Below are 18,257 nucleotides of genomic sequence, written 5' to 3'. Positions count from 1 at the left end.
GTTTTAAAAATTCAGGAACCTTGTTCCAAGAAATTAACCCATTCCAACAACAATGACAGTTAGTCACCACCTGTCATCACTGTTTAAATGTCTCGGCTTTCAACATCATTGCATTTGAGGGATGCATTCAGACTGTTGCATTCTGCCCCAGCACCTAAAATTCATGTTCTGCTTTTGTGCAGAATACATTTATTATATCCTAACACTCCAGCACCAACTCAGAAGTAAAAAGTCCATAGTCCCATCTAAATCAGATATGGGTCAGACTCAGGCATAATTTTTCCTGAGAGGCCAATTCCTTCCACATGTGAGTCTATGAAATCAAACAAATTATCTATTTCCAAAATACAATGGTGGGACATGCATAGGATAGAATAGACATTTCCACCCTAAAAAAGGAGAAATAGTTAAGAAGAAATGAGTAACTGTCCCAAGAAGTCCAAAAGTCAACAGGATGAATGTAATTATATCTTATGACTCCAGAAGAATTGTTATCCCCATTTCCTGCCTTCTGGATGCACTAGGGTAATGCATCCCCTAGAGCTCTGGGTAGCTCTGCCACCATGACTTTGCTTTGGGGGCTGCCCTATACTCACAGTTCTTCGAAGCATTGCACTATTGAAACTCTGTGGTGGTTTCACCTCTATAACAAGTCTCTGCCTGGGTCCCTAGGGTTTCAGTACATTCACTGCATTAGAATGTAGGGATCAGAAACTTGAAATAGTTCAGAACAGGGAATGATGAGATCCTGTGAGAACCTCTATGGCAGTGGTTCTTAACTTTCTTAATGCCGTGAACCTTTAATACTGTCCAGAGGGGTCGCGACCCACAGGTTGAGAACCACTGCTCTATGGAAACTTTGTCCTCTGTCCTTAGTTTGCCTCCAAGATCTCTGGAATGCCATTAAGGTCATTTCTTAGTTTCTTTACCAAATGATCACTTTGCTGTGTCTCGGTATTCTATTTCAAACACCCTTTATATTCTTTACATAGTACAGTTAGAGTTTAAACATTTTTTATTATGCTTTCCTTTACTTTTAAATTATTTTTCATCACTCATTGTATTGTAAGTGACCAAAAGAATTCTTGCTATACTTTGAATGCTTTGCTGTTTAGATGCTTCTTTGCCAGATGTCCTACTTTACTATTCTTAAATTCTGCCTTCCAAAAGTCTCTAAACAAGAACACAGTCCTTTTAAGTTCTTTGCATCTGTTTTGGCAAGGATGCCCTTTCCTCCAGTTTACAATAAGATAATCCTCATTTTCATCTAACACTTCATCAAAACTGTCTTTACTATTCATATTTTTAAAAACATTGTGATCACAACTCCGATTATCTCTAAGAAGATTCAAAGTTTTTCTACAGTTGTTTCTTCTGAGCCCTCACCAGAATCACCCTTGGTGTTCCCTTTATGGAAGTAAGTCTTTTGTAGACTGCTCCTCAAAACTCTTGTCGTCTCTGTTCCTAACCCAACTCCAAAGCCACTGCCACATTTTCAGGTATAGCAGCAGCATCCCCTTCTCAGAACCAGTTTAGTGCCTTAGTCTGTTTTATTTCATTTTATTATAATACAATATTAAAGACTAGGAGGCTTGCCTGTGATCCTAGCACTCTGGGAGGCCAAGAAAAGTGGATTGCCTGAACTCACAGGTTCAAGACCAGCCTGAGCCACAACAAGACCCTCTTCTCTAAAAAAATAGCTGGGCATTGTTCGGGCGCCTATAGTCCCAGCCACTTGGAAGGCTGAGGCAGGAGAATCATTTGAGCCCAAGAGTTTGAGGTTGTTGTGAGCTGTGATGCCACAGTATTCTACCAAGGGTGAAAAAGTGAGACTCTGTCTCCAAAGAAAGAGAGACTCTGCCAGCACATTGTACTTCATTATTGCATTATTGTACACAGCTATGATTTAATAAAAAAAAAAAAAGAGAGAGACTCTGTGGCTTATAAACAAGTTTATTGGTCTAACTTTCTGGATGGAGTCTGGGAAGTGCAAGGCAGAAGGGTTCTGTCTGGTGAAGGGCTTCTTGTTGCATCATAACATGTTGGAATGACATGGGCAAAAGGGGGTCAGACTTATTCTTTTAATAAGGAACCACTCCCACAAGGATGGCATTGACCCATTTACGAGATTGGAGGTCTCAGGAAATTCTCATGAAACCTCACCTTTTAAAGGCCTGAATACTGTTACATAAGTATTAAGTTTCCAGCACATGAATTTTGAGGGACATGTTCAAATCAAAGCAGTTTTTATCTTACATTTTTGTAAATATTGGTGTTAAAAATTCAAGCTAATCTGGGGGAGGTGTTAAGTCTTTTTTTGTAAGTAATTTCTCTGACCTTTCTTTTTGTCCAACTAAGCCTGTGTTTGTGAGGATAACTTGCATCAGTCATTGGCAGTAATAATCTCACTTTACAACTGAGGGGTTGAGCTGTAAAATCACAGTGCTACTGCCCATTCAGTTAAGAAGATCACAGAACAATAATAAGAAAATAATGCCTATGCCGTGCCAAGTGCAGTGATCATCTCATCTACATTTGGGCAGCCTGTGTGTTTTCTCCTACTGTTGTAACAGAAGAATCTCTACCTAGTATCAAGTGTACTGACAGAAACCTGAGGTGGTATGCTCTAGAATGCCTGTGCCAGCCATATCAGTTCACATGGTGAACTATTTTTTTTTTTTTTGTAGAGACAGAGTTTCATTTTATTGCCCTTGGTAGAGTGTCGTGGCGTCATACCGCTCACAGCAACCTCCAACTCCTGGGCTTAGGTGATTCTCCTGCCTCAGCCTCCTGAGTAGCTGGGACAATAGGCGCTCGCCATAACACCCGGCTATTTTTTTGTTGCAGTTTGGCCGGGGCCGGGTTTGAACCCTCCACCCTCGGCATATGGGGCCGGCGCCCTACTCACTGAGCCACAGGTGCCGCCCAGAGTCTCACCTAATAGCCCTCGGTAGAGTGCCGTGGCGTCACACAGCTCATAGCAACCTCCAAATCCTTGGGCTTAGGCAATTCTCTTGACTCAGCCTCTCAAGTAGCTGGGACTACAGGCGCCAGCCACAACGCCCGACTATTTTTTTGTTGTTGTTGCAGTTTGGCCGGGGCTGGGTTTGAACCCGCCACCCTCAGCATATGGGGCCAGCGCCCTACCTGCTGAGCCACAGGCACTGCCCTTTTTTTTTTTTTTTGTAGAGTCTCACTATATTGCCCTCAGTAGAGTGCTATGGCATCAAGATCACAGCAACCTCAAACTCATGGACTTTAGTGATTCTTTTGCCTCAGCCTCCCAAGTAGCTGGGACTATAGGCTCCAACCACAATGGATGGCTATTTTTTTTTGTTGTTGTTGCAGTGGTCATTCTTTTAGCTGGCCAGGGCCAGGGCCAGGTTTCAACCCACTGAGTTATAGGTGCCACCCAGTGGTGCACTGTTGTGAGTGAGAAGGTGAAAGAATGTTTGAGGAGATTCTGCCATTTCTTTACAAGAGTATTCACAGCTCATCTTCCCTTGGGACACCCTTAAATAGGTAGTGAATGGATTCTGCTACTACTGAAAACAAAGTATGGCCAAAGCTAGGGTGAAGTTTGACCCCACAGCTGACTCCCACTAATCCAAGAGAAGTTGATGAGGGATAAGGAAGACTTGTCAGGAGTAGGAGTGACATTTGAAGTGGTATGGGACAAAAAGGGTGATTTTAACATATGAGATATCTCATATGTAGAGTCTCACTCTATTGCCCTCAGTAGAGCGCCATGGCATCACAGCTCACAGCAACCTTAAGTGATTCTTTTGCCTCAGCCTCCCAAGTAGCTGGGACTATAGGCGCCCACCACAATGCGCGGCTGTTTTTTTTTTGTTGTCGTTGTCAACTTATTTAATCTAGAATTGACTTGTGAAACCTAGGTTAATATTACCAAATTCCCAGTGCTCATACCCCTAGCGATATGCAGGATTATTTGAGTGGGCCAAGAACAAACACATTAACCTTATTGTGGTAATTAACTAAGTATTAGAAATTTATGATCAGCAAAGCAGTAGATTGTTGAGGTAGGACAAAATTAGGAAGTGATGTTGGACTGAGATTATTCAGGGAAAAGCCCCTTGGGAATGCTAGCCTGAGCACAAGGGTGCTGGATTGAGAAGTTTTGTAAGCATTGGCTTGGCATAGAAAGGACAACCAATAGTGAAAGTCATGGGGCCTTGTTTGCAGATGATTGTATATGAGGAAAGGTGTGAAGAGAAGTGCAAGACAGGGTGATAAGTCTCTCTATTGGGGTTCGTTGTCTTGTATACAAATGGGAGCAGCCCCCCCCTCCATTTGAGTGATAACCTTTTCCCTTCAAATAATGTACAACCGTCATCAAATTGAGTTCTTTGAAGTTGTCTCTAAATTTTTGTATGTATTAGAAAACCTTGGCATTAGACCTTTCCAGGCCCCTCTTTGAAGAATGCTGGGTTTGTCTGGGTTTTCTGCCTCTGTCTGCCTGTCTTGGAGTTGGTTGGTGTGGTCTAGGCTGTAGTTTCAGAGTCCCTTAGAAGAGATGGTTGTTTTTGCCCATCAGGTATTTGAGTTTCTTTTGACACTTTGTCTTCTATCCCTCTTGATTCATAATGTTCCCTGGTGAACTTAGTGAATATTGATCTCTTTCCCCTAGGCAACAATAGTGATGGAAACAAACACTGTGATCCCTTTGAAGACACAAAGGATAAAGATCCTCCTGTGACATACTTCATGGAGAGGCAGCCAGTGAGAGAGCTGTCCATTAGTGAGATGTCATCAGAAATGCCACATAGTCTCACTCTCCAGCTGGACAGAAAACACAAAATCTCAGATTACAGCAGCCACGTTGAGACTACTGTGGAAGAGCTGCCAGAGGACCCTCTGCTGAAAGCCAAGCAAAGACGAGTTTCTAAAGGTGAGTTCCATTGGCTTTGGATTCTTGCTCTGAGGGCCTTTCTGTCTAGCTAAGATGAACAGACAGGAGGTATGAATGTGAGCCATGCTTCTTTGAACAGAATTGGTAAAGGAATACTGTATTAACAAGGCTCGGTGATATACTGAAGCCTAGATAATGACCACATCCCTACATTTACCCCTACTCCCATTAATGATATATAAGACAATTTGTATTCCCCCTGTAATAGTGGCCTGAGAGAAAAATGACAAGTGATTCCTCTAACCACTTAAAGACCCACAGTAGTGATCTGATCAACCTGAAGCTGTGCATTTAATTAACAGGGCTCCATCCTAAAAAACGACACTTGCTACACCTTAGACAATGGTGTGACCAGAAGATGTCAATAGCAGAGAGGAAACCTAGCCAGCAAGGCAGGAAAGAAGTGACACAGACAGTTCAGTCTGAGGTCACTGCCCAAGGGAATAACATCACTCAAGAGAAAACCGGAAGGAAAAGGGCAGAGGCCAAAGGTAACAGAAGTTGTTCCGAGGAGTCAGTCAGATCCACTGGCAATGAACAAGGTATGTGGAGGCCATCCTTGACTAGCCTTCGCACTTCCTTCTAGAAAGTAGAGGCTTCTTTTTGTCTGAGCCCTAAGAAGAAACTTGCCACTTGACATTTTGAGTGTTAACTTATTTGTGGTTTGAATATGGAATAATTAGAATGTTATTGCCTTGAAACATGATTAGTGTACCTTTCAAAACTAAAAATACTCCAGTGATCAGTGTTAACAATGGGGTTTTTCTCTCCGCATCAGGTACAGTTGTGTAATGTTCCTTTCCTCCTACCCTCCTGACACCTTGCCGTTTCTCACCATATTTAGGCTTGCCTGTGTTCTCCTGTTCTTCACCCTTGAAGAACCTTTTATCTACCAGTGAAAGTGGCAAAAAGCAGACTCAGAAAAGTCTGAGGTCACCTGCCAAGCAGCAAAAAATTAAAGAAACCCTTAAAACAGATGTACTGTGCACAGATGAAAAAGAGGATTTCCAGGCTGTTTCCCTGCAACAGAAATACACAGACAACAGTGAGAAGCCATCTGGAAAGAGACACTGCAAAACCAAGCATTTGATACCACAGGAGCCTAGACAGGAGTTGGCGCTGACAGGGGACCACTATAGGGAGAAAACTGATGGCCAGGTATTGCCCTTACTTGACCCTTACTCTCTCTTGCCTTATTTTCAGGGTTAGCTTTTCTTGAATCCTCTGTCAAATATAGCTCCCCTGTCTTATAGGTGTACTTTCCCTGGATGGTGGTGAAACTGCAAACTGTTAAGATTTATATTCATTCCATCTATGCAGTTCTCCCTTTGACATCCTACTTCCCAAGAAAGATAACACATTTTTGTTCCACTGCAGGTTTTTCATATGGGGAGGAAGAAGGGAGGTGGCTGGAGTTGGAAGGACACAGCTTTAACTGTGTGGCCTACCTGGTTTTATGATAGGTGACTGTCCAGAGATTCAGAAAGTGGCCAGAGCCCAGATCGGACTGTGACTTGTCATCAGTCAAGCAGGAACCAAAACACTTTGAGAAGTTGCTACCAGCTTCCCAGTCTATGCAGCTGCCATGCTCTAATTCTCCTCAAGAAAACATTCAGTCTTGCTTGATACCACCTGGAGCGCGGAAACTTTTTGTCAATAAGAATGCTGGTGAAACCCTCTTGCAGCGCGCATCCAGGCTTGGCTATGAGGTAAGCGACTCTATATGTGTTTCTGGAGTGACAGCTATTTCTGATGGGGGAGTTAGTCATACAAAGAAGGGCAGGGATAGTGCAGGCAGAGTAACTTTAAGAGTAAAGGCATTCCCCTCCACATCAGGATATTGGGCTGGCATTCCATTAGAATGTTTACATTAGCCCTTTTCTTGCTACTATCTCTTTGTTGGCCTGTGTTCAATCAAAGGATGAAAAGAAAGGCATCTCTGAAGTTCATTGTTTATGCAGGTAGGCCTCTTTGGTATATTTCAGTTTTGCTCACTTATCTCTGATATCAATTGTGTTATAATGCAGGACATGGTAACTGGAGAGATTTTAATGAGCTCTTTTGGATTCTGATTAGCAAAGGAGAGAGAAGTTTTGAACTCTATTATGAGGCTGCATGTGTTGTGTAGGGAGTGAAAGGGAAGTGACTGTTTAGAGTTGGAGCACAGGTGTGAAGAGTTAAAGCCATGTGGCAGACCTCCCTGGTATTTTTCTGAGAGAGGACAGAGTAGGCCTGGATTGCAGATGGGAGAAAAGACTCGGACTCAGGCTTTTTCCACAACTCTCTACCTTTTCCACCACCTTACTCATCCCCTTCCAAGATGGCTGTTGACAATGACAACTTACATTGACTGAGCACTCTTCTGTGCACTGTTTCTAATCTCTTGTGATCTGTGCCTGGTTGTCTGATAGGTGACTGTCCATAGAGAGTGGTCAGAGCCCAGTTTGGACTATCATTTATCCTCCACAAAGTAGGAACTGAAGCCTTTTGACCTCTTGCATAAGTTGCTATCAGTTTCCTATCCTGTCATCATCTTTGTGTGATAGTATCTAGTATTGTTACTGCTCTTGGTTAAGGAAAATGAATTCCATAGAGGTTTTCATTTTACGGATTATCTCCACCTTGTTGACAATTTCCTTTGCTATTGAATCTTATAGTCCCATTTGTTTAATTTTTTGTTGCCAGTACTTTTGAGATCTTAAAAATGTTTCCTCTTCTAGTAGTTTTTAAGTTTTGGGTCTGACATTTAAGTTTTTAATATTTTTAGGTTTTCTTTTTTTTATAGTTTTTTTTTTTTATTAAATCATAGCTGTGTACATTAGTGCAATCAAGGGGTACAATGTGCTGGTTTCATATACAATCTGAAATATTTTCATAAAACTGTTTAATATAGCCTTCATGGCATTTTCTTAGCTATTGTATGTAGACATTTTATTCTGCATTTAGTAAGTTTCACCTATACCCATTCTAAGATGCACTGTAGGTATGACCCCACCAATTACCCTCCCTCCACCCTAACTTCCCCTCTCCCCTCCCTTCCTTGGCCCTTTCCCCATATTCTTGTGCTATAGTTGGGTTATAGCCTTCATATGAAAGCTATAAATTAGCTTCATAGTATATTGGATACTTTTTCTTCTATTCTTGAGATACTTTACTAAGAAGAATATGTTCCAGCTCCATCCTTGTAAAACATGAAAGAGGTAAAGTCTCCATCTTTCTTTAAGGCTGCATAAAATTCCATGGTATACATGTACCACAATTTGCTAGTGCATTCGTGGGTCAGTGGGCACTTGGGCTTCTTCCATGACTTAGCAATTATGAACTGGGCTGCAATAAATATTCTGGTACAGATGTCTTTGTTATAATGTGATTTTTGGTCTTCTGGGTATATACCTAGTAAAGGAATTATAGGATCGAATGACATGTCTATTTTTAGGTCTCTAAGGATTCTCCAAACATCTTTCCAGAAGGAACGAATTAGTGTGCATTCCCACGAGCAGTGTAGAAGTGTGTCCTTTATTCCACATCCACGCCAACATCTCTGGTTTTGGGATTTTGTTATGTGAGCTAATCTTACTGGAGTTAGGTGATATCTCAAAGTTGTTTTGATATGCATTTCTCTGATGGTTAAGGATGATGAGCATCTTTTCATGTGTCTGTAAGCCATGTGCCTGTCTTCTTCAGATAAGTTTCTCTTCAAGTCTTTTGCCCACCCTGAAATGCTATCAGTTGTTCTTTTCTTGTTAACACATTTGAGTTCTCTGTGGATTCTGGTTATTAAACCTTTATCAGAGGTATAACCTGCAAATATTTTCTCCCATTCTGAGGGCTGTCTGCTTGCTATACTTACTATGTTCTTGGCTGTGCAGAAGCTTTTTAGTTTGATCAGGTCCCAGTAGTGTATTTTTTTTTTTTTTTTGTAGAGATAGAGTCTCACTTTATCACCCTTGGTAGAATGCCGTGGTGTCACATAGCTCATAGCAACCTCCAACTCCTGGGCTTAGGTGATTCTCTTGCCTCAGCCTCCTGAGCAGCTGGGACTACAGGCACCCGCCATAACGCCCGGCTATTTTTTTGTTGCAGTTTGGCCAGGGCAGGGTTTGAACCCACCACCCTCAGCATATGGGGCCGGTGCCCTACCCGCTGAGCCACAGGCGCCACCCCCAGTAGTGTATCTTTGATACTGCTTCAATTGCCTGGGGAGTCGTCCTCATAAAATATTCACCCAGGCTGATTCCTTCAAGAGTTTTCCCTGCACTTTCTTCAATTATTTTTGTAGTTTCATGTCTTAAGTTTAAATCTTTTATCCTTTGAGAGTCTATCTTAGTTAATGGTGAAAGGTATGGGTCCAGTTTCATTCTTCTGCAGGTCTCCAGCAAGTTCACCCACCCACCATTTGTTAAATAGGGAATCTTTTCCCCATCAAATGTTTTAATTGGCTTGTCAAAGATCAGATAGCGGTAAGTAGCTGGATTCATCTCTTGGTTCTCTATTCTGTTCCAGACATCTACTTCTCTGTTTTTGTGCCAGTACCGTGCTGTTTTGATCACTATTGATTTGTAATACAGTCTGAGGTCTGGTAGCGTGATTCCTCCTGCTTTGTTTTTATTTCTGAGTAATGTCTTGGCTATTCGAGCTTTTTTCTGATTCCATATATAACAAAGTATTGTTTTTTCAAGATCTTTAAAATATGACAATGGAGCTTTAATAGGAATTGCATTAAAATTATATATTGCTTTGGATAGTATAGACATTTTAACAATGTTGATTCTTCCCATCCATGAGGATGGTATGTTTTTCCATTTGTTAACATCTTCAGCTATTTTTTTCTTAATGTTTCATATTTCTCTTTATAGAGATCTTTCACATCCTTTGTTAGGTAAACTCCCAAACATTTCATCTTCTTTGGCACTACTGTGAATTGAATAGAGTCCTTAACTGTATTTTCGGCTTGGCTATTGTTGGTATATATAAAGGCTACAGATTTATGGGTGTTGATTTTGTAGTCTGAGACATTGCTGTATTCCTTGATCACTACTAAAAGTTTTAAAAGTTTTGTAGTAGAATCCCTGGTATTTTCCAGATATACAATCATATCATCTGCGAAGAATGAAAGTTTGATCTCTTCTGACCCTATGTGGATACCCTTGATTGCCTTTTCTTCCCTAATTGCAATGGTTAAAACTTCCATTACAATGTTAAAGAGCAATGGAGACAATGGGCAGCCTTGTTGGGTTCCTGATCTAGGTGGAAATGATTTCAATTTAATCTATTCAATACGATATTGGCTGTGGGTTTGCTGTATATGGCCTCTATCAGTTTAAGAAATGACCCTTCTATACCAATGTCCCTTCTATATCAGTTTAAGAAATGTCCCTTCTTAAGTGTTCTGATCATGAAGAGATGCTGGATATTATCAAAAGCTTTTTCTGCATCAATTGAGAGAACCATATGGTCTTTATTTTTTTAGTTTGTTTATGGGTGCTGCATTACATTTATAGATTTATATATATTGAACCAGCCTTGACTCTGGGATAAATCCCACTTGGTCATGGTGTATAATTTTTTTGATGTGTTGTTGGATTCTGTTTGTTAGGATCTTATTCAGTATTTTAGCATCAATACTCATTAGTGATATTGGTCTATAATTTTCTTTTCTTATTGGGTCTTTCCCTGGTTTAGGGATCAAGGTGATGTTTGCTTCATAGAACGTGTTGCGTAGTATTCCTTCTTTTTCTATATTTTGTAAGAGGTTTAATAATACAGGCACTAGTTTTTCTTTCAAGGTTTGGTAGAATTTTGACTTGAAGCCATCTGGTCCCGGGCTTTCTTTTTAGGGAGATTTTGTATTGTTGATGCTATTTCAGAACTTGATACGGGCTTGTTCAACATTTCCACTTTGTGGCTAAGTTTAATAAGGTGGCATGCTTCCAAGTATTGGTCAGTTTCCTTCTGATTTCATATTTCTGAGAGTAAAGTTTCTTGTAATATTCATTAAGAATTTTTTGAATTTCTGAGGGATCTGTTGTTATTTCATCTTTATCATTTCTGATTGATGAAATTAGAGATTTTACTCTTTTTTTTCCTGGTTAGGTTAGCCAAAGGTTTATCTATTTTATTGACCTTTTCAAAAACCTACTTTTTGAATTATTGATCTATTGTATAATTCTTTTGTTTTCAATTTCATTTAATTCTGCTCTAATTTTGGTTATTTCTTTTCTTCTGCTGGGTTTGGGGTTGGAATGCTCTTCCTTCTCCAGTTGCTTCAGATGTCCCATTAAGTTGTTAACTTCCTCTCTTTCTGTTCTTTTGAGGAAGGCTTGCAGTGCTATAAATTTCCCTCTTAGGACTGCCTTTGCAATATCCCAGAGGTTCCTATAATTTGTGTCTTCATTGTCATTTTGTTCCAAAAATTTGGTAATTTTAATTACCTTCTTAATCTTGTCTGTGACCCATCTATCCTTCAGCATAAGGTTATTTAGCTTCTATGTTTTTGTATCAGTATGCAGATTCCTGTTGTTACTGAAGGAACTAACATCATCAACTGTTAGTCCATGATGGTCTAAGAAGATGCAAGGAATAATTTCTATTTTTTTAAATTTGCTGAGGTTAGACTTGTGATCTAGGATGTGATTGGTTTTGGAGTATGTTCCATGGGCTGATGAGTAGAATATGTATTCAGTTTTTTGGGATAAAATGTTCTGTAGATGTTGGTAAAAATCCAGATGTTGAATGGTTAAGTTAAATCTAAAATTTCTTTGCTGTTTCTTTGGAGGATCTATCCAACACTGCTAAAGGGGTGTTAAAATCTCCGACTACTATGGAACTGGAGGAAATCAAATCGCTCATGTCTGTTAGAGTTTCTCTTACAAATTGAGGCTCATTCTGGTTGGGTGCATAAATATTAATAATTGAAATCTCATCATATTGAGTATTACCTTTAACAAATATGAAGTGTCCATCCTTACCCGTCCTTATTTTGGTTGGTTTAAAGCTTGTTGTATCTGCGAATATGATTGCAACGCCTGTTTTTTCTGCTTTACATTTGTCTAGAATATAGATGACCATCCCTTCACCTTGAGTCTATATTTATCTTTTAAGGTACAATGAGATTCTTGTATGCATCAGATATCTGGCCTGAGTATGCATCAGATATCTGGCCTGAGTTTTTATATCCAGTCAGCCAATCTGTGCCTCTTCAGAGGACTATTTAAACCATTCACATTAATTGAGAATATTGATAAGCCTTTCGAGAGTCTGGTGGACATTTTAATCCTTTTGCAACTGTGGAAGTTGGAATTTGATCAAAAGTTTCTAGGTGAGTTTACTTTTGTGGTGGAGGATTATGCTGGTCTTTATGGAGGATAGGTCTGAGAATATCCTGAAGAGCTGGTTTAGTTATGGCAAATTTCTTCAACATGTGAATGTCATTAAAGTATTTAATTTCTTCATCATTGAAACTCAGTTTAGCTGGGTACAGGATCCTGGTTTGAAAATTACATTTTTTTAGGAGATTAAAAGTCAATGACCATCTTCTTCTAGCTTGAAAGGTTTCAGCAGAGAGATCTGCAGTTATTCTAATATTCTTCCTCTTGTAGATTGTTTTTTACGTCTGGCTGCTTTCAGAATTTTGTCCTTCATATTAACTTCAGTGAAATTGATTATGATGTATATGGGGGATGTCTTATTCGGACTGAGTTGTGCTGCAGTTCTGAAACGGTCTGCTTCAGAATCTGTTGGCATGTCTGGAAAGTTCTCTTTTGTAATCTCATGAAGAAGAGACTGTGCCTTGTGAAGCCACTTCATTGCTTTCGGGGATCCCTGTAAGGCAAATATTGGTTTTCCTCAAATTATCCCAGAGCTCTCTGAGAGAGTGATCTGTTTTTGCCCTCCATTTCTGTTCCTCTTTTAAAGTTTGGGAGCATTCGAAAGCTTTGTCTTCAATGTCAGAAATCCTTTCTTCTGCTTGCTCCATTCTGTTACTGGGGGATTCTACTGTATTTCTCAGATCTTTGAAGACTGCAACTTCTGGTCTCAACGTATAAAAATCTTTGGTCATTTGGTCTTGAATTCGTTTAATTCTTGAGACATCTGTTGGATTACTGCTTGGAATTCTAATTTGATTTTATTTGCTTTCCAGATTCTGAATTCAATTTCTGACATCTCAGCTATTTGTTTATGCATGGGATCTTATGCTGTGTCTGCCTTGTTGTTCCTTGGGGGAGTTGATCTAATCTGATTATTCATATTGCCAGAGTTTTCCCATTGATACCCCCCCCCCATTATTGTTTTTTACCATTGCCTCTGGCTGTCTTCAGAATTGGGGAGCTGTCTCTCCAAGATTAGACCCCGGCATGATCATTCTGTTGTTGCTGAATCTGTTGGGAGTGACCCTGTGTAGCTCCTCTAGGAGCCCCAGCCAGGGAATTAGGGAGTTCTGGCTGTGGGAGGAGCTCTGGAGTGTGACACACCCAGATCTAGCAACAGGGCAGGGGGTGGTGCTCATGGCTCTGGGAGTGCCTGGTGCCCAGCGACTTTGGCACAAAGAGCCCATGGCTCCAGCCGTCTCTGGCCAGGAGGAGGGGTCCAGATTCCCTGGGGGTGGGGTACAGGAGGGAGAATGTAGTTCGCATGGCTTCCGGAGTTGCTGGTTGGGGCAGGCGGAGGCCTGAGGGGTGCAGGATGGTGGGCTGCGCTATTGCCAGTGGAGTCCATGGCCAGGTGGTCGTCTGGAGGCCCAGATGCGGGGGGCTAGTTTGCCCAATTGCCAGTGGTCTCCCTGGCCTGGGGATTTGTCTAGTGGCCAAGCAGGCGTGGGCCGCATGGTTGCCAGCAAAGTCCCTGGCCGTGGCGGACTTACAGCGGCATAGCAGGCGTGGGGCACAGGCCACCTGGTCAGGGCTGGTGTGGGTCACTGGGCTGCGGTTATCTGTGGAGTTCCTGGCTGAGGTGGGCAGGGATTCCTGTGGTGTGCGGTTGCTGGCAAGTCTCTAGCTGGGACAGTGTACAGAGGCCTAGCGGGTGCGGGGCTTGGTTGTCAGTGGAGTCCCTGGCCCGGGCAGCTGCCTACAAGCCCCTAGCTGGGGCAGGTGTATGGAGGCCAGGCAGCACGGGGTACTGGGCTGCCAATTGCTGGCAGATTCCCTGGTCAGGTCAGGCACCCATCTCTTGGCCACGTTGCTGCTTGCTGGTGAGTCCCTGGCTGGGGGGACTTACGGAGGCCCGATGGGCACGGGCATGGGGCATAGCCCCTGTGGTTGCTGGCAGAGTCCCTGGTAGGTCAGGGCTCAGTGTGGCACCCAGAGTCTCTTGCTGGGGTGTGCTTGGTCTGGCAGACAGGGAGCAGGGGCGCTACTTAAGAACTTCCTCTCTCAGTCTCAGCAGGGGTTAGGCTTCTGCTTCATCAGGTAAGTGGGGAAGGATGTGCTGGAAGTTCAGAATGGCAGGGAAGACTTTAGTTCAATTTTTCTGCCTAGCAAGAAAGTGTTCAGTCACAGCAGGGTCCCTCTGAGGAAGTAGTCCCCACTTCCCATAGCACTCACCCATGGGGTGAGATAAGAGGTCCACAGTTAACTGCTTGTCTGTAGAAAACCTGCAGGAGCAAACTAAGAGGAAAAAGAAAGGAGAAAAGAAAAGCAAAAAAAACCAAAAAAAACCCAAAAAAACACACACACAGCTTTTTTTGGGAGGGGATGGACACTCTTCCTTTCAGATGAATTTTGTACCTGAAGCTTGGTTTCTTGGAGTTGCAGCTTGCCTTAACAGAGGTGACCTGAAGTTATAATTTCTCTCTCCGCTAGGCTCCCAGTCTTCAGCTTAATTGGGCTGTTTCTGGATGTTATTGTTCGTTTTGGACAGGAGCCTCTTTCGGAAGTTGTGTTTAGTTGGCCATCTTGCCCCTCCCCCCGTTTTATTTTTCTATTTGAGATTGAGGTCTAGTTTCATTCTTCTATATATCAGTATCTAACTTCCCTAAAGTATATTCTTAGCTCTTTTTTGAAAAATTTTTAGCTATAAATACATGGATTTATCTGTTTTCTGTTCCATTATACTTTTCTAGTAAATTTTAACACTGTTTCATGTTTTCATGATGGTAATTTCTTTTTATCTCCAGTGGTAAGATTTTCTTAATCATTTCTTGCAGGGGCAGTTCAGTAGTAATGAATTCCCTCAGGTTTTACTTCTGCAATAAGGACTTAATTTCTCTTTAATTTTCTGAGGGTTAGCTATTCTGAGGATACTATTCTAGGCAGATATGCATCATTCTTTTAGTAATTTACATATATCTTCTAGTACATAAGGTTTTTGGTGGTTGCTGTTAGTCTGATGGGAATTTCTAGACATGAATTTCTCTTAATGGATTCTTTTCTATTGATGTTTATAGAATTCTCTTTTTCTTCAAAAGATCTTTGAGTTTCCTATATCTGTATATTTTTATCTTTCAAGTCTGGGAAGTTTCCTGCTATTATTTTAGCCTAGTAGTAGGCTTTCTATGCCTTTGCCCATCTCCTCTTCTCCTGGAACTCCCCAGATTTTAATATTTCTTTGATTTTCAGTGGTATCCTCTTTTGACCCCAGGCATTCTTCTTCTTCTTCTTTTTTTTTTTTTTGATACAGAGTCTCACTATGTATCCTAGGTAGAGGGCTGTGGCATCACATCTCACAGCTCACAGCAACTTCAAACTCTTGGGCTTTTAAAACATTTTCTTGCCTCAGCCTCCCAAGTAGATGGGACTACAGGTGCCTGCCTCAACACCTAGCTATTTTTGTTGTTGTTGCAGTTGTCATTGTTACTTAGCAGGTTCGGGCTGGGTTTGAACCTGTCAGCCCTGGTGTATGTGGCCTGCAGCCTAACCACTGAGCTATGGGCACTGAGTCTCTTCATTTGTTTTTTAACGATTTTTCCCTATTTTATTAGACTGGATTATTCACAAAACCTATTTTCAAGTTAGGAATACTTTCTTCTGCTTTTTGTAGTCTAATAATGTTGAAGCTCTCATTATATTTTTATTTCATTTTTTAAATTCTTTACTTCTAGGATTTTTGTTTGATTGCTCTATCTTCAAAAAATTCTCATTCAGATGAAAAATTGTTTTTCAATTTCTTTCATTGTTTCACTGAATTTCTTTAATATCATTATTTTGAATTCTTTGTCAGGTACTTCTTTTATTTTTATTGGAATCTGTTGCTGAAGAATAATTTTATACCTTTGGAGGTATCATGTTTCCTTGAATTTTTTTTTTAAGGCCATAGGTTTCTCCTTAGTAGTTTTTTTTTTTCTTATATCTCATTGACCTTTAAAAGTAAAACAATAAAATTATCTTTGATAGGTATGTTAGAGGTCAGAACACCATTTGAACATTCATTTTGTTTGAAACATTATAGATTATGCTGAAATTTTCAATCCCCTCAGGAAAATATAAAAACAATCGTTTGTTCTGAAAAAGGGAGTTGGGTTTTAAATTTTCTCTCCTGAAGGCTGACAATTATTCAGTATGACATAAATTTGAAACCATTTAGAAAATACAGTGAGTTTGTTATTGTTGAAAATAAAAGGCTTGAAATTTTTGCAGATCTAATTGTAAATCTTTAATGCTGTGTAATCTTTAATGCTATCTAACACTTAACTGGAAAATGATATGGCAACATAGTTAAAATGGTCCATTTGATACTACATTAAGGATAGGCTTTAGTGATATATGAAGGGACATTTAAGTCCCAAACTACTTCTCATAATTGCATAAGACTAGCAGCTAGGTCTCTTGGTAGATCATTTACAGTATGAAATATGAAAGCAGTACAACAAAGAAAATGATATTCTGAGGCACTTTTTGTAGACAGTTTTATAAAATGAGCCAGACCAAAGGAAAAAAAATAATTTAGAACAATTTCAACAGGATGTACTTCTCTAGCCAATAGTCTATCGTCTATAAACTTCTATTTCAGGGCCTGCATATTTTATTCTCATCTCTTTTTTCTTAAAATTATTTTCAAAATTAAATCACCATACTTGAATCACATATCCAGGAGAAGTAAAAATAGTCAAGGGTTTTGGAGATTAAAAAAGGACTGGCTCCACAAGACCCCTAGCCTTTGATGCCTTTGCCGTTCCTGGCACTATGAAATTTTAGGATGTAAACACCTTCGTAGATGATCCTTCTAATGCCTTGCTTTCTTGATTTGTATTACTACTCCTTTCTGATGATTTTATTTTGTGCCCTGCTTTAGGTACCCACAGTGGTCACAATCCCAACCTACATTCTCTGATTTCAATATGAATTAGAATTTGAAGGGTCCTTGAAACTTGAATGGGAAAAAAATTGCCCCATATTTTTTACTAATTTCTAACTGAAATTTAGCATTCCTTTAAATACGAATTTAGATAACAGATGACTATCACCAAATACAATCATCGATATTCTCAATATTGCAGCTGTTGAAGTATCACTGCTTCAAAAATAAATTTATGAAATCGACTCCTAAATCTCATTATTTGATATGTTAATAAACACACTCTTAAAATGTGTTAGTAAACATATACAGTGGCCCTCTGCAAGTTGACCACACAAGGGATTGTAATAAGCTACTCAACATATTGGGGAGGTCAACATAAAGAACTAAGCTTACCCTACTGATACGCAAACGTGGTAAATAACCAGTCTATGAAAATTAGGTCAACTCAAGGAGATTGTCAATGTAGAGAGGTGGGGAGCTAGAATAGAAGGTTCTGTTGTTTTTGGTTTCTTGATATTTTTATAAAGTCATTTAAGTATTCGTTTCCTTTTAACTCTATGAAGTGTATTTTATGTAAGTATTATCGTTGTTATTAGAAATCTACAGACCCTTATAGGTGTTCATGACATAAAGATAGTAACAAATACCTGTGAATCGGGATATTACCAATAATGGAAAACATTTTTTTTTTTTTTTTGGTAGAGACAGAGTCTCACTGTACCACCCTCGGGTAGAGTTCCGTGGCGTCACACAGCTCCCAGCAACCTCTAACTCTTGGGCTGTTTTTACACTGGTATCTCTCGCACTGTTTCATGTTTTTTCCTGTAGGGCAAGTCTAGTTGTGACAAATTTCCTTAGTGTATGCATTCCTGGAAAATCTTCATTTCTCTATCATTTATGAAACTTAAATTTTTCAGGATATGAAATTCTTTCATAGCAGTTCTGTATAAATAGACTAAAAATGGAGCCCTCATGGGTTGTGAAGTTACCATGAGAAGCTTGCTATTAGCCTCTTTGGTTTTCCTTTGTAGTTTAGTTGTTGCTTTTGTCTTGTGGTGTATGGTATTTTCTCCTTCATTTTGACATTGGC

General features: G+C 40.2%; 1 protein-coding gene across 1 annotated transcript in view; it reads left to right on the top strand.

The window, feature by feature from the left end:
- Window positions 1–18,257, top strand: part of LOC128579135 (BCL-6 corepressor-like) — a 121,433-nt gene that overhangs the window by 14,039 nt on the left and 89,137 nt on the right. The window contains exons 2-5 of the mRNA XM_053581383.1: window positions 4,652–4,912; window positions 5,236–5,475; window positions 5,778–6,091; window positions 6,397–6,642. Coding sequence (XP_053437358.1) covers window positions 4,729–4,912; window positions 5,236–5,475; window positions 5,778–6,091; window positions 6,397–6,642 — 984 coding nt within the window. The 5' untranslated portion in view covers window positions 4,652–4,728. The remainder of the gene's footprint in view (window positions 1–4,651; window positions 4,913–5,235; window positions 5,476–5,777; window positions 6,092–6,396; window positions 6,643–18,257) is intronic.

The sequence above is a fragment of the Nycticebus coucang genome, chromosome Y (assembly GCF_027406575.1).
Source record: "Nycticebus coucang isolate mNycCou1 chromosome Y, mNycCou1.pri, whole genome shotgun sequence".
NCBI lineage: Eukaryota > Metazoa > Chordata > Mammalia > Primates > Lorisidae > Nycticebus > Nycticebus coucang.
Note: the sequence above shows the minus strand (reverse complement) of the source record. Positions and strands in the feature narration are given on the sequence as shown.